The sequence below is a fragment of the Lampetra planeri genome, chromosome 21 (genome assembly GCF_965212315.1).
Source record: "Lampetra planeri chromosome 21, kcLamPlan1.2.h2, whole genome shotgun sequence".
In the NCBI taxonomy this organism is placed as follows: Eukaryota; Metazoa; Chordata; class Hyperoartia; order Petromyzontiformes; family Petromyzontidae; genus Lampetra; species Lampetra planeri.
In genome coordinates, this window is record NC_136127.1 from 11928673 (window position 1) to 11946115 (window position 17443).

The window sequence follows — 17443 nt, forward strand, 5'->3', positions numbered from 1 at the left end:
GGTGGGTTTAACGACACATTTATCTTCATGTGATCTAACCCCAAAAAAACCTGTATTATGGATGATATTGGTCGGGAAAGCCTATGTGTTCAACTGGTAGTGCTGCATTGGTTTACTCGGTGCACAGTGATTGACACTGTGTTTCTCTTTGAAGGCTGTGGAGCGGATGAGTTCCGCTGCGGAGGAGGTGAGTGCATCCCATCCGGCTACCGCTGTGACGGAGACTCGGACTGCCCAGACGGCTCGGACGAGGGCCGCTGCACCGATTGTCCACCCGACTCCTTCCAGTGCGGCAACGGGGCCTGCACCTCCCCCTCGTTCGTGTGCGATGGAGCTGACGACTGTGGAGACTACAGCGACGAGCAGAACTGCAGTGAGTGGAATAACCCTGAAGTTATCAATATTGGCATTCGATGATGGTACACACTATTGATAGTGCTGCCGTGAAACCCGCCACCACCCGACACAGCCGATAAGTAACGTTTGTCACGTAAACAGAACATGCTAATTCATTACTAGCACAGCACACCGGTGTGTTGGAGAGCAAATCCACAACATGTACAATCTGAGTAGGATGTTTTGTCAGTAATTACAACCGGCATCATCAGGCGGCAGCCAAGTTCGTGGATAAATCCTCCTGTTTTGTGCCTTACATAGAGTAATGGATGTGATGACATCACTTGTGAGCCAATCTTGTGTGAAGTGGGAAGGGATTAGTGAACAGATATAAATTACAATGAGTATCCATTACCGGCTGGGTTATTCATATGCTAATGATCTTACATCAAGCATGCACATTATGCATGCACATTTTTCTCGTTCCCCCTTCAGGAACAAAACAGGAGGATTTCTTTACAAATCTGGCTGCTACCTGATGATGCCGGTGCTCGTTACCGGCGAAACGTATTCAGATTGTAAATGTGGATTTGCTCTGCAACACACCGGTGTGCTGTACTAGTAACGAATTGGCATGTTCTATTTAAATGACAAACCTTACTTAATGGCTGTGTCGGGTGGCAGTGGTTTGAACGACACCTTTATAGTTGCGCGATCTAACCGATAAAAAGCTGTATTATGGATGATTTTGGTCGCGAATGCCTCTATGATAAACTGATAGTGCTGCATTGGTTTACTCGGTACACGTTGATTGACACTGTGTTTCTGTTTGAAGGCTGTGGAGCGGATGAGTTCCGCTGCGGAGGAGGTGAGTGCATCCCATCCGGCTACCGTTGTGACGGAGACTCGGACTGCCCAGACGGCTCGGACGAGAGCCGCTGCACCGATTGTCCACCCGACTCCTTCCAGTGCGGCAATGGGGCCTGCACCTCCCCCTCGTTCGTGTGCGATGGAGCTGACGACTGTGGAGACTACAGTGACGAGCAGAACTGCAGTGAGTGGAATAACCCTTAAGTTATCAATATTGGCATTCGATTTTGGTACACCCTATTGGTAGTGCTGCCATTAAACCGGCCACCACCCGAAACATCCAATTAGTAAGGTTTGTCACGTAAACAGAACATGCTAATTTATTACTAGCACAGGTCACCGATGTGTTAGAGAACAAATCCACAACATGTACAATCTGAGTACGATGTTTAATCAGTAATTATAACCGGCATCATCAAGCGGCAGCCAAATTTGTGGAGAAATCCTCCTGTTTTGTGCCTTAAATAGAGTAATGGATGTGATGACATCACTTGTGAGCCAATCTTGTGTGAAGTGGGAAGGGATTAGTGAAGAGATATAATTTACAATTAGTATCCATTACCGGTTGAGTTATTCATATGCTAATGATCTTACATCAATCATGCACATTATGCATGCAAATTGTTCTCGTACCCCCTTCAGGAACAAAACAGGAGGATTTCTTTACAAATCTGGCTGCTGCCTGATGGTGCCGGTGCTAATTACTGGCAAAACGTACCCAGATTGTAAATGTTGTGGATTTGCACTCCAACGCAGCGGTGTGCTGAACTAGTGTAATGAGCGACTTCCGCGACACGTCGTGTAGAGGGTACTTTTTCTTTATTATTCACACTATTAACAACACAGGACAACACTTATTCCTTCTCAAACTGAGTACAACACGAGGCATTAACGTCTCTACTGGCTACACACAGCCGATCACTTGGCGTGGTCCCATCACCCTCACTCGGCTCCACCACTGGCTGGCAGCTTGACAATGACGGAGATGGAAACCACGCAGGAGATCTTCCACGTGGCCGGACGACGGAGAGAGATGATGGCGAGCAGCGACGCAGCCAGGACCTAGATCCCACACACGAGCCCCGAGCCCCGGGTTTGCTCTCCCTTATATCCCCCCAGGCGTGGCTAGGCCCCGCCTCCGGCCATGCCTTCTCGTGGAACCTTCGAACAGCTTCCTGGAGTTTCTCGGCTAACCCCACCTTTTACCTTTGCCCCAGATACACCTCCTTCTCTGATTGGTTGTTACTTAACGGTGCTTGTACCCTTGATTCCCTAAAAGTCCAGCAGGTGTCACCATGTCATTACACTAGTAACGATTTGGCATGTTCTGTTTACGTGACAAGCCTTACTAATTGGCTGTGTCGCCTGGTGGTGGGTTTTACAACACATTCATCTTCATGCGATCTAACCCCAAACAAGCTGTATTATGGATGATATTGTTCGGGAATGCCTATGTGTTAAACTGGTAGTGCTGCATTGGTTTACTCGGTGCACAGTGATTGACACTGTGTTTCTCCTTGAAGGCTGTGGAGCGGATGAGTTCCGCTGCGGAGGAGGTGAGTGCATTCCATCCGGCTACCGCTGTGATGGAGACTCGGACTGCCCAGACGGCTCGGACGAGGGCCGCTGCACCGATTGTCCACTCGACTCCTTCCAGTGCGGCAATGGGGCCTGCACCTCCCCCTCATTCATGTGCGATGGAGCTGACGACTGTGGAGACTACAGCGACGAGCAGAACTGCAGTGAGTGGAATGACCCAGAAGTTATCAATATTGGCATTCGATGATGGTACACACTATTGATAGTGCTGACGTGAAACCCGCCACCACCCGACACAGCCGATAAGTAACGTTTGTCACGTAAACAGAACATGCTAATTCATTACTAGCACAGCACACCGGTGTGTTGGAGAGCAAATCCACAACATGTACAATCTGAGTAGGATGTTTTGTCAGTAATTACAACCGGCATCATCAGGCGGCAGCCAAGTTCGTGGATAAATCCTCCTGTTTTGTGCCTTACATAGAGTAATGGATGTGATGACATCACTTGTGAGCCAATCTTGTGTGAAGTGGGAAGGGATTAGTGAACAGATATAAATTACAATGAGTATCCATTACCGGCTGGGTTATTCATATGCTAATGATCTTACATCAAGCATGCACATTATGCATGCACATTTTTCTCGTTCCCCCTTCAGGAACAAAACAGGAGGATTTCTTTACAAATCTGGCTGCTACCTGATGATGCCGGTGCTCGTTACCGGCGAAACGTATTCAGATTGTAAATGTGGATTTGCTCTGCAACACACCGGTGTGCTGTACTAGTAACGAATTGGCATGTTCTATTTAAATGACAAACCTTACTTAATGGCTGTGTCGGGTGGCAGTGGTTTGAACGACACCTTTATAGTTGCGCGATCTAACCGATAAAAAGCTGTATTATGGATGATTTTGGTCGCGAATGCCTCTATGATAAACTGATAGTGCTGCATTGGTTTACTCGGTACACGTTGATTGACACTGTGTTTCTGTTTGAAGGCTGTGGAGCGGATGAGTTCCGCTGCGGAGGAGGTGAGTGCATCCCATCCGGCTACCGTTGTGACGGAGACTCGGACTGCCCAGACGGCTCGGACGAGGGCCGCTGCACCGATTGTCCACCCGACTCCTTCCAGTGCGGCAATGGGGCCTGCACCTCCCCCTCGTTCGTGTGCGATGGAGCTGACGACTGTGGAGACTACAGTGACGAGCAGAACTGCAGTGAGTGGAATAACCCTTAAGTTATCAATATTGGCATTCGATTTTGGTACACCCTATTGGTAGTGCTGCCATTAAACCGGCCACCACCCGAAACATCCAATTAGTAAGGTTTGTCACGTAAACAGAACATGCTAATTTATTACTAGCACAGGTCACCGATGTGTTAGAGAACAAATCCACAACATGTACAATCTGAGTACGATGTTTAATCAGTAATTATAACCGGCATCATCAAGCGGCAGCCAAATTTGTGGAGAAATCCTCCTGTTTTGTGCCTTAAATAGAGTAATGGATGTGATGACATCACTTGTGAGCCAATCTTGTGTGAAGTGGGAAGGGATTAGTGAAGAGATATAATTTACAATTAGTATCCATTACCGGTTGAGTTATTCATATGCTAATGATCTTACATCAAGCATGCACATTATGCATGCAAATTGTTCTCGTACCCCCTTCAGGAACAAAACAGGAGGATTTCTTTACAAATCTGGCTGCTGCCTGATGGTGCTGGTGCTAATTACTGGCAAAACGTACCCAGATTGTAAATGTTGTGGATTTGCACTCCAACGCAGCGGTGTGCTGAACTAGTGTAATGAGCGACTTCCGCGACACGTCGTGTAGAGGGTACTTTTTCTTTATTATTCACACTATTAACAACACAGGACAACACTTATTCCTTCTCAAACTGAGTACAACACGAGGCATTAACGTCTCTACTGGCTACACACAGCCGATCACTTGGCGTGGTCCCATCACCCTCACTCGGCTCCACCACTGGCTGGCAGCTTGACAATGACGGAGATGGAAACCACGCAGGAGATCTTCCACGTGGCCGGACGACGGAGAGAGATGATGGCGAGCAGCGACGCAGCCAGGACCTAGATCCCACACACGAGCCCCGAGCCCCGGGTTTGCTCTCCCTTATATCCCCCCAGGCGTGGCTAGGCCCCGCCTCCGGCCATGCCTTCTCGTGGAACCTTCGAACAGCTTCCTGGAGTTTCTCGGCTAACCCCACCTTTTACCTTTGCCCCAGATACACCTCCTTCTCTGATTGGTTGTTACTTAACGGTGCTTGTACCCTTGATTCCCTAAAAGTCCAGCAGGTGTCACCATGTCATTACACTAGTAACGATTTGGCATGTTCTGTTTACGTGACAAGCCTTACTAATTGGCTGTGTCGCCTGGTGGTGGGTTTTACAACACATTCATCTTCATGCGATCTAACCCCAAACAAGCTGTATTATGGATGATATTGTTCGGGAATGCCTATGTGTTAAACTGGTAGTGCTGCATTGGTTTACTCGGTGCACAGTGATTGACACTGTGTTTCTCCTTGAAGGCTGTGGAGCGGATGAGTTCCGCTGCGGAGGAGGTGAGTGCATCCCATCCGGCTACCGCTGTGATGGAGACTCGGACTGCCCAGATGGCTCGGACGAGGGCCGCTGCACCGATTGTCCACTCGACTCCTTCCAGTGCGGCAATGGGGCCTGCACCTCCCCCTCATTCATGTGCGATGGAGCTGACGACTGTGGAGACTACAGCGACGAGCAGAACTGCAGTGAGTGGAATGACCCAGAAGTTATCAATATTGGCATTCGATGATGGTACACACTATTGATAGTGCTGCCGTGAAACCCGCCACCACCCGACACAGCCGATAAGTAACGTTTGTCACGTAAACAGAACATGCTAATTCATTACTAGCACAGCACACCGGTGTGTTGGAGAGCAAATCCACAACATGTACAATCTGAGTAGGATGTTTTGTCAGTAATTACAACCGGCATCATCAGGCGGCAGCCAAGTTCGTGGATAAATCCTCCTGTTTTGTGCCTTACATAGAGTAATGGATGTGATGACATCACTTGTGAGCCAATCTTGTGTGAAGTGGGAAGGGATTAGTGAACAGATATAAATTACAATGAGTATCCATTACCGGCTGGGTTATTCATATGCTAATGATCTTACATCAAGCATGCACATTATGCATGCACATTTTTCTCGTTCCCCCTTCAGGAACAAAACAGGAGGATTTCTTTACAAATCTGGCTGCTACCTGATGATGCCGGTGCTCGTTACCGGCGAAACGTATTCAGATTGTAAATGTGGATTTGCTCTGCAACACACCGGTGTGCTGTACTAGTAACGAATTGGCATGTTCTATTTAAATGACAAACCTTACTTAATGGCTGTGTCGGGTGGCAGTGGTTTGAACGACACCTTTATAGTTGCGCGATCTAACCGATAAAAAGCTGTATTATGGATGATTTTGGTCGCGAATGCCTCTATGATAAACTGATAGTGCTGCATTGGTTTACTCGGTACACGTTGATTGACACTGTGTTTCTGTTTGAAGGCTGTGGAGCGGATGAGTTCCGCTGCGGAGGAGGTGAGTGCATCCCATCCGGCTACCGTTGTGACGGAGACTCGGACTGCCCAGACGGCTCGGACGAGGGCCGCTGCACCGATTGTCCACCCGACTCCTTCCAGTGCGGCAATGGGGCCTGCACCTCCCCCTCGTTCGTGTGCGATGGAGCTGACGACTGTGGAGACTACAGTGACGAGCAGAACTGCAGTGAGTGGAATAACCCTTAAGTTATCAATATTGGCATTCGATTTTGGTACACCCTATTGGTAGTGCTGCCATTAAACCGGCCACCACCCGAAACATCCAATTAGTAAGGTTTGTCACGTAAACAGAACATGCTAATTTATTACTAGCACAGGTCACCGATGTGTTAGAGAACAAATCCACAACATGTACAATCTGAGTACGATGTTTAATCAGTAATTATAACCGGCATCATCAAGCGGCAGCCAAATTTGTGGAGAAATCCTCCTGTTTTGTGCCTTAAATAGAGTAATGGATGTGATGACATCACTTGTGAGCCAATCTTGTGTGAAGTGGGAAGGGATTAGTGAAGAGATATAATTTACAATTAGTATCCATTACCGGTTGAGTTATTCATATGCTAATGATCTTACATCAAGCATGCACATTATGCATGCAAATTGTTCTCGTACCCCCTTCAGGAACAAAACAGGAGGATTTCTTTACAAATCTGGCTGCTGCCTGATGGTGCCGGTGCTAATTACTGGCAAAACGTACCCAGATTGTAAATGTTGTGGATTTGCACTCCAACGCAGCGGTGTGCTGAACTAGTGTAATGAGCGACTTCCGCGACACGTCGTGTAGAGGGTACTTTTTCTTTATTATTCACACTATTAACAACACAGGACAACACTTATTCCTTCTCAAACTGAGTACAACACGAGGCATTAACGTCTCTACTGGCTACACACAGCCGATCACTTGGCGTGGTCCCATCACCCTCACTCGGCTCCACCACTGGCTGGCAGCTTGACAATGACGGAGATGGAAACCACGCAGGAGATCTTCCACGTGGCCGGACGACGGAGAGAGATGATGGCGAGCAGCGACGCAGCCAGGACCTAGATCCCACACACGAGCCCCGAGCCCCGGGTTTGCTCTCCCTTATATCCCCCCAGGCGTGGCTAGGCCCCGCCTCCGGCCATGCCTTCTCGTGGAACCTTCGAACAGCTTCCTGGAGTTTCTCGGCTAACCCCACCTTTTACCTTTGCCCCAGATACACCTCCTTCTCTGATTGGTTGTTACTTAACGGTGCTTGTACCCTTGATTCCCTAAAAGTCCAGCAGGTGTCACCATGTCATTACACTAGTAACGATTTGGCATGTTCTGTTTACGTGACAAGCCTTACTAATTGGCTGTGTCGCCTGGTGGTGGGTTTTACAACACATTCATCTTCATGCGATCTAACCCCAAACAAGCTGTATTATGGATGATATTGTTCGGGAATGCCTATGTGTTAAACTGGTAGTGCTGCATTGGTTTACTCGGTGCACAGTGATTGACACTGTGTTTCTCCTTGAAGGCTGTGGAGCGGATGAGTTCCGCTGCGGAGGAGGTGAGTGCATCCCATCCGGCTACCGCTGTGATGGAGACTCGGACTGCCCAGATGGCTCGGACGAGGGCCGCTGCACCGATTGTCCACTCGACTCCTTCCAGTGCGGCAATGGGGCCTGCACCTCCCCCTCATTCATGTGCGATGGAGCTGACGACTGTGGAGACTACAGCGACGAGCAGAACTGCAGTGAGTGGAATGACCCAGAAGTTATCAATATTGGCATTCGATGATGGTACACACTATTGATAGTGCTGCCGTGAAACCCGCCACCACCCGACACAGCCGATAAGTAACGTTTGTCACGTAAACAGAACATGCTAATTCATTACTAGCACAGCACACCGGTGTGTTGGAGAGCAAATCCACAACATGTACAATCTGAGTAGGATGTTTTGTCAGTAATTACAACCGGCATCATCAGGCGGCAGCCAAGTTCGTGGATAAATCCTCCTGTTTTGTGCCTTACATAGAGTAATGGATGTGATGACATCACTTGTGAGCCAATCTTGTGTGAAGTGGGAAGGGATTAGTGAACAGATATAAATTACAATGAGTATCCATTACCGGCTGGGTTATTCATATGCTAATGATCTTACATCAAGCATGCACATTATGCATGCACATTTTTCTCGTTCCCCCTTCAGGAACAAAACAGGAGGATTTCTTTACAAATCTGGCTGCTACCTGATGATGCCGGTGCTCGTTACCGGCGAAACGTATTCAGATTGTAAATGTGGATTTGCTCTGCAACACACCGGTGTGCTGAAACTAGTAACGAATTGGCATGTTCTATTTAAATGACAAACCTTACTTAATGGCTGTGTCGGGTGGCAGTGGTTTGAACGACACCTTTATAGTTGCGCGATCTAACCGATAAAAAGCTGTATTATGGATGATTTTGGTCGCGAATGCCTCTATGATAAACTGATAGTGCTGCATTGGTTTACTCGGTACACGTTGATTGACACTGTGTTTCTGTTTGAAGGCTGTGGAGCGGATGAGTTCCGCTGCGGAGGAGGTGAGTGCATCCCATCCGGCTACCGTTGTGACGGAGACTCGGACTGCCCAGACGGCTCGGACGAGGGCCGCTGCACCGATTGTCCACCCGACTCCTTCCAGTGCGGCAATGGGGCCTGCACCTCCCCCTCGTTCGTGTGCGATGGAGCTGACGACTGTGGAGACTACAGTGACGAGCAGAACTGCAGTGAGTGGAATAACCCTTAAGTTATCAATATTGGCATTCGATTTTGGTACACCCTATTGGTAGTGCTGCCATTAAACCGGCCACCACCCGAAACATCCAATTAGTAAGGTTTGTCACGTAAACAGAACATGCTAATTTATTACTAGCACAGGTCACCGATGTGTTAGAGAACAAATCCACAACATGTACAATCTGAGTACGATGTTTAATCAGTAATTATAACCGGCATCATCAAGCGGCAGCCAAATTTGTGGAGAAATCCTCCTGTTTTGTGCCTTAAATAGAGTAATGGATGTGATGACATCACTTGTGAGCCAATCTTGTGTGAAGTGGGAAGGGATTAGTGAAGAGATATAATTTACAATTAGTATCCATTACCGGTTGAGTTATTCATATGCTAATGATCTTACATCAAGCATGCACATTATGCATGCAAATTGTTCTCGTACCCCCTTCAGGAACAAAACAGGAGGATTTCTTTACAAATCTGGCTGCTGCCTGATGGTGCCGGTGCTAATTACTGGCAAAACGTACCCAGATTGTAAATGTTGTGGATTTGCACTCCAACGCAGCGGTGTGCTGAACTAGTGTAATGAGCGACTTCCGCGACACGTCGTGTAGAGGGTACTTTTTCTTTATTATTCACACTATTAACAACACAGGACAACACTTATTCCTTCTCAAACTGAGTACAACACGAGGTATTAACGTCTCTACTGGCTACACACAGCCGATCACTTGGCGTGGTCCCATCACCCTCACTCGGCTCCACCACTGGCTGGCAGCTTGACAATGACGGAGATGGAAACCACGCAGGAGATCTTCCACGTGGCCGGACGACGGAGAGAGATGATGGCGAGCAGCGACGCAGCCAGGACCTAGATCCCACACACGAGCCCCGAGCCCCGGGTTTGCTCTCCCTTATATCCCCCCAGGCGTGGCTAGGCCCCGCCTCCGGCCATGCCTTCTCGTGGAACCTTCGAACAGCTTCCTGGAGTTTCTCGGCTAACCCCACCTTTTACCTTTGCCCCAGATACACCTCCTTCTCTGATTGGTTGTTACTTAACGGTGCTTGTACCCTTGATTCCCTAAAAGTCCAGCAGGTGTCACCATGTCATTACACTAGTAACGATTTGGCATGTTCTGTTTACGTGACAAGCCTTACTAATTGGCTGTGTCGCCTGGTGGTGGGTTTTACAACACATTCATCTTCATGCGATCTAACCCCAAACAAGCTGTATTATGGATGATATTGTTCGGGAATGCCTATGTGTTAAACTGGTAGTGCTGCATTGGTTTACTCGGTGCACAGTGATTGACACTGTGTTTCTCCTTGAAGGCTGTGGAGCGGATGAGTTCCGCTGTGGAGGAGGTGAGTGCATCCCATCCGGCTACCGCTGTGATGGAGACTCGGACTGCCCAGACGGCTCGGACGAGGGCCGCTGCACCGATTGTCCACTCGACTCCTTCCAGTGCGGCAATGGGGCCTGCACCTCCCCCTCATACATGTGCGATGGAGCTGACGACTGTGGAGACTACAGCGACGAGCAGAACTGCAGTGAGTGGAATGACCCAGAAGTTATCAATATTGGCATTCGATGATGGTACACACTATTGATAGTGCTGCCGTGAAACCCGCCACCACCCGACACAGCCGATAAGTAACGTTTGTCACGTAAACAGAACATGCTAATTCATTACTAGCACAGCACACCGGTGTGTTGGAGAGCAAATCCACAACATGTACAATCTGAGTAGGATGTTTTGTCAGTAATTACAACCGGCATCATCAGGCGGCAGCCAAGTTCGTGGATAAATCCTCCTGTTTTGTGCCTTACATAGAGTAATGGATGTGATGACATCACTTGTGAGCCAATCTTGTGTGAAGTGGGAAGGGATTAGTGAACAGATATAAATTACAATGAGTATCCATTACCGGCTGGGTTATTCATATGCTAATGATCTTACATCAAGCATGCACATTATGCATGCACATTTTTCTCGTTCCCCCTTCAGGAACAAAACAGGAGGATTTCTTTACAAATCTGGCTGCTACCTGATGATGCCGGTGCTCGTTACCGGCGAAACGTATTCAGATTGTAAATGGGGATTTGCTCTGCAACACACCGGTGTGCTGTACTAGTAACGAATTGGCATGTTCTATTTAAATGACAAACCTTACTTAATGGCTGTGTCGGGTGGCAGTGGTTTGAACGACACCTTTATAGTTGCGCGATCTAACCGATAAAAAGCTGTATTATGGATGATTTTGGTCGCGAATGCCTCTATGATAAACTGATAGTGCTGCATTGGTTTACTCGGTACACGTTGATTGACACTGTGTTTCTGTTTGAAGGCTGTGGAGCGGATGAGTTCCGCTGCGGAGGAGGTGAGTGCATCCCATCCGGCTACCGTTGTGACGGAGACTCGGACTGCCCAGACGGCTCGGACGAGGGCCGCTGCACCGATTGTCCACCCGACTCCTTCCAGTGCGGCAATGGGGCCTGCACCTCCCCCTCGTTCGTGTGCGATGGAGCTGACGACTGTGGAGACTACAGTGACGAGCAGAACTGCAGTGAGTGGAATAACCCTTAAGTTATCAATATTGGCATTCGATTTTGGTACACCCTATTGGTAGTGCTGCCATTAAACCGGCCACCACCCGAAACATCCAATTAGTAAGGTTTGTCACGTAAACAGAACATGCTAATTTATTACTAGCACAGGTCACCGATGTGTTAGAGAACAAATCCACAACATGTACAATCTGAGTACGATGTTTAATCAGTAATTATAACCGGCATCATCAAGCGGCAGCCAAATTTGTGGAGAAATCCTCCTGTTTTGTGCCTTAAATAGAGTAATGGATGTGATGACATCACTTGTGAGCCAATCTTGTGTGAAGTGGGAAGGGATTAGTGAAGAGATATAATTTACAATTAGTATCCATTACCGGTTGAGTTATTCATATGCTAATGATCTTACATCAAGCATGCACATTATGCATGCAAATTGTTCTCGTACCCCCTTCAGGAACAAAACAGGAGGATTTCTTTACAAATCTGGCTGCTGCCTGATGGTGCCGGTGCTAATTACTGGCAAAACGTACCCAGATTGTAAATGTTGTGGATTTGCACTCCAACGCAGCGGTGTGCTGAACTAGTGTAATGAGCGACTTCCGCGACACGTCGTGTAGAGGGTACTTTTTCTTTATTATTCACACTATTAACAACACAGGACAACACTTATTCCTTCTCAAACTGAGTACAACACGAGGTATTAACGTCTCTACTGGCTACACACAGCCGATCACTTGGCGTGGTCCCATCACCCTCACTCGGCTCCACCACTGGCTGGCAGCTTGACAATGACGGAGATGGAAACCACGCAGGAGATCTTCCACGTGGCCGGACGACGGAGAGAGATGATGGCTCGCAGCGACGCAGCCAGGACCTAGATCCCACACACGAGCCCCGAGCCCCGGGTTTGCTCTCCCTTATATCCCCCCAGGCGTGGCTAGGCCCCGCCTCCGGCCATGCCTTCTCGTGGAACCTTCGAACAGCTTCCTGGAGTTTCTCGGCTAACCCCACCTTTTACCTATGCCCCAGATACACCTCCTTCTCTGATTGGTTGTTACTTAACGGTGCTTGTACCCTTGATTCCCTAAAAGTCCAGCAGGTGTCACCATGTCATTACACTAGTAACGATTTGGCATGTTCTGTTTACGTGACAAGCCTTACTAATTGGCTGTGTCGCCTGGTGGTGGGTTTTACAACACATTCATCTTCATGCGATCTAACCCCAAACAAGCTGTATTATGGATGATATTGTTCGGGAATGCCTATGTGTTAAACTGGTAGTGCTGCATTGGTTTACTCGGTGCACAGTGATTGACACTGTGTTTCTCCTTGAAGGCTGTGGAGCGGATGAGTTCCGCTGCGGAGGAGGTGAGTGCATCCCATCCGGCTACCGCTGTGATGGAGACTCGGACTGCCCAGACGGCTCGGACGAGGGCCGCTGCACCGATTGTCCACTCGACTCCTTCCAGTGCGGCAATGGGGCCTGCACCTCCCCCTCATTCATGTGCGATGGAGCTGACGACTGTGGAGACTACAGCGACGAGCAGAACTGCAGTGAGTGGAATGACCCAGAAGTTATCAATATTGGCATTCGATGATGGTACACACTATTGATAGTGCTGCCGTGAAACCCGCCACCACCCGACACAGCCGATAAGTAACGTTTGTCACGTAAACAGAACATGCTAATTCATTACTAGCACAGCACACCGGTGTGTTGGAGAGCAAATCCACAACATGTACAATCTGAGTAGGATGTTTTGTCAGTAATTACAACCGGCATCATCAGGCGGCAGCCAAGTTCGTGGATAAATCCTCCTGTTTTGTGCCTTACATAGAGTAATGGATGTGATGACATCACTTGTGAGCCAATCTTGTGTGAAGTGGGAAGGGATTAGTGAACAGATATAAATTACAATGAGTATCCATTACCGGCTGGGTTATTCATATGCTAATGATCTTACATCAAGCATGCACATTATGCATGCACATTTTTCTCGTTCCCCCTTCAGGAACAAAACAGGAGGATTTCTTTACAAATCTGGCTGCTACCTGATGATGCCGGTGCTCGTTACCGGCGAAACGTATTCAGATTGTAAATGTGGATTTGCTCTGCAACACACCGGTGTGCTGTACTAGTAACGAATTGGCATGTTCTATTTAAATGACAAACCTTACTTAATGGCTGTGTCGGGTGGCAGTGGTTTGAACGACACCTTTATAGTTGCGCGATCTAACCGATAAAAAGCTGTATTATGGATGATTTTGGTCGCGAATGCCTCTATGATAAACTGATAGTGCTGCATTGGTTTACTCGGTACACGTTGATTGACACTGTGTTTCTGTTTGAAGGCTGTGGAGCGGATGAGTTCCGCTGCGGAGGAGGTGAGTGCATCCCATCCGGCTACCGTTGTGACGGAGACTCGGACTGCCCAGACGGCTCGGACGAGGGCCGCTGCACCGATTGTCCACCCGTCTCCTTCCAGTGCGGCAATGGGGCCTGCACCTACCCCTCGTTCGTGTGCGATGGAGCTGACGACTGTGGAGACTACAGTGACGAGCAGAACTGCAGTGAGTGGAATAACCCTTAAGTTATCAATATTGGCATTCGATTTTGGTACACCCTATTGGTAGTGCTGCCATTAAACCGGCCACCACCCGAAACATCCAATTAGTAAGGTTTGTCACGTAAACAGAACATGCTAATTTATTACTAGCACAGGTCACCGATGTGTTAGAGAACAAATCCACAACATGTACAATCTGAGTACGATGTTTAATCAGTAATTATAACCGGCATCATCAAGCGGCAGCCAAATTTGTGGAGAAATCCTCCTGTTTTGTGCCTTAAATAGAGTAATGGATGTGATGACATCACTTGTGAGCCAATCTTGTGTGAAGTGGGAAGGGATTAGTGAAGAGATATAATTTACAATTAGTATCCATTACCGGTTGAGTTATTCATATGCTAATGATCTTACATCAAGCATGCACATTATGCATGCAAATTGTTCTCGTACCCCCTTCAGGAACAAAACAGGAGGATTTCTTTACAAATCTGGCTGCTGCCTGATGGTGCCGGTGCTAATTACTGGCAAAACGTACCCAGATTGTAAATGTTGTGGATTTGCACTCCAACGCAGCGGTGTGCTGAACTAGTGTAATGAGCGACTTCCGCGACACGTCGTGTAGAGGGTACTTTTTCTTTATTATTCACACTATTAACAACACAGGACAACACTTATTCCTTCTCAAACTGAGTACAACACGAGGTATTAACGTCTCTATTGGCTACACACAGCCGATCACTTGGCGTGGTCCCATCACCCTCACTCGGCTCCACCACTGGCTGGCAGCTTGACAATGACGGAGATGGAAACCACGCAGGAGATCTTCCACGTGGCCGGACGACGGAGAGAGATGATGGCGAGCAGCGACGCAGCCAGGACCTAGATCCCACACACGAGCCCCGAGCCCCGGGTTTGCTCTCCCTTATATCCCCCCAGGCGTGGCTAGGCCCCGCCTCCGGCCATGCCTTCTCGTGGAACCTTCTAACAGCTTCCTGGAGTTTCTCAGCTAACCCCACCTTTTACCTTTGCCCCAGATACACCTCCTTCTCTGATTGGTTGTTACTTAACGGTGCTTGTACCCTTGATTCCCTAAAAGTCCAGCAGGTGTCACCATGTCATTACACTAGTAACGATTTGGCATGTTCTGTTTACGTGACAAGCCTTACTAATTGGCTGTGTCGCCTGGTGGTGGGTTTTACAACACATTCATCTTCATGCGATCTAACCCCAAACAAGCTGTATTATGGATGATATTGTTCGGGAATGCCTATGTGTTAAACTGGTAGTGCTGCATTGGTTTACTCGGTGCACAGTGATTGACACTGTGTTTCTCCTTGAAGGCTGTGGAGCGGATGAGTTCCGCTGCGGAGGAGGTGAGTGCATCCCATCCGGCTACCGCTGTGATGGAGACTCGGACTGCCCAGACGGCTCGGACGAGGGCCGCTGCACCGATTGTCCACTCGACTCCTTCCAGTGCGGCAATGGGGCCTGCACCTCCCCCTCATTCATGTGCGATGGAGCTGACGACTGTGGAGACTACAGCGACGAGCAGAACTGCAGTGAGTGGAATGACCCAGAAGTTATCAATATTGGCATTCGATGATGGTACACACTATTGATAGTGCTGCCGTGAAACCCGCCACCACCCGACACAGCCGATAAGTAACGTTTGTCACGTAAACAGAACATGCTAATTCATTACTAGCACAGCACACCGGTTTGTTGGAGAGCAAATCCACAACATGTACAATCTGAGTAGGATGTTTTGTCAGTAATTACAACCGGCATCATCAGGCGGCAGCCAAGTTTGTGGATAAATCCTCCTGTTTTGTGCCTTACATAGAGTAATGGATGTGATGACATCACTTGTGAGCCAATCTTGTGTGAAGTGGGAGGGGATTAGTGAATAGATATAAATTACAATGAGTATCCATTACCGGCTGGGTTATTCATATGCTAATGATCTTACATCAAGCATGCACATTATGCATGCACATTTTTCTCCTTCCCCCTTCAGGAACAAAACAGGAGGATTTCTTTACAAATCTGGCTGCTACCTGATGATGCCGGTGCTCGTTACCGGCGAAACGTATTCAGATTGTAAATGTGGATTTGCTCTGCAACACACCGGTGTGCTGTACTAGTAACACATTGGCATGTTCTATTTAAATGACAAACCTTACTTAATGGCTGTGTCGGGTGGCAGTGGTTTGAACGACACCTTTATAGTTGCACGATCTACCCGATAAAAAAGCTGTATTATGGATGATTTTGGTCGCGAATGCCTCCATGTTAAAGTGGTAGTACTGCATTGGTTTACTCGGTACACATTGATTGACACTGTGTTTCTGTTTGAAGGCTGTGGAGCGGATGAGTTCCGCTGCGGAGGAGGTGAGTGCATCCCATCCGGCTACCGTTGTGACGGAGACTCGGACTGCCCAGACGGCTCGGACGAGAGCCGCTGCACCGATTGTCCACCCGACTCCTTCCAGTGCGGCAATGGGGCCTGCACCTCCCCCTCGTTCGTGTGCGATGGAGCTGACGACTGTGGAGACTACAGCGACGAGCAGAACTGCAGTGAGTGGAATAACCTTAAAATGATCAATATTGATATTCGATGACGGAACACCATATTGATAGTGCTGCCGTTAAGCCCGCCACCAACCAACACAGCCAATTAGTAAGGTTTGTCACGTAAACAAAACATGCCAATTCATTACTAGAAGAGCACCCTGGTGTGATTGAGAGCAAATCCACAATATTTACAATCTGAGTACGACGTTTCGCCAGTAATTACAACCGGCATTATCAACCGGCAGCCAGATTTGTTGAGACATCCTCCTGTTTCGTTCTTTAAATAGAGGGATAGATGTGATCACTTCGCTTGTGAGTCATTCTTGTGCAAAGTGGTAGGGGATTAATGAATGCATATGAATTACAATGGGTATCCATTACCGGTTGGGTTATTAATATTGTAATCAACTTAGATAATTATTCATGCACATTGTTCTTATACCCCCTTAAGGAGCGAAACAGGAGTATGTATCCTCAAATCTGGCTACCGCCTGATCATGTCCGTTGTAATTAGTGGCGAAACTTCGTACTTAGATTGTAAATGTGGATTTGCTCTCCAACACACCGGTGTGCTGTACTAGTAACAAATTGGCATGTTCTATTT

The 17443-nt window shown here is 48.0% G+C and overlaps 1 protein-coding gene across 1 annotated transcript in view; it reads left to right on the top strand.

The window, feature by feature from the left end:
• Positions 1-16886, top strand: part of LOC144724798 (uncharacterized) — a 41189-nt gene extending 24303 nt beyond the window's left edge. The window contains exons 13-26 of the mRNA XM_078604185.1: positions 155-373; positions 1172-1390; positions 2730-2948; positions 3747-3965; positions 5305-5523; positions 6322-6540; positions 7880-8098; positions 8898-9116; positions 10456-10674; positions 11473-11691; positions 13031-13249; positions 14048-14266; positions 15606-15824; positions 16624-16886. Of these exons, the coding sequence (XP_078460311.1) occupies positions 155-373; positions 1172-1390; positions 2730-2948; positions 3747-3965; positions 5305-5523; positions 6322-6540; positions 7880-8098; positions 8898-9116; positions 10456-10674; positions 11473-11691; positions 13031-13249; positions 14048-14266; positions 15606-15824; positions 16624-16886 (3110 nt within the window). The remainder of the gene's footprint in view (positions 1-154; positions 374-1171; positions 1391-2729; positions 2949-3746; positions 3966-5304; positions 5524-6321; positions 6541-7879; positions 8099-8897; positions 9117-10455; positions 10675-11472; positions 11692-13030; positions 13250-14047; positions 14267-15605; positions 15825-16623) is intronic.
• The last annotated feature ends 557 nt before the right edge of the window (positions 16887-17443 follow it).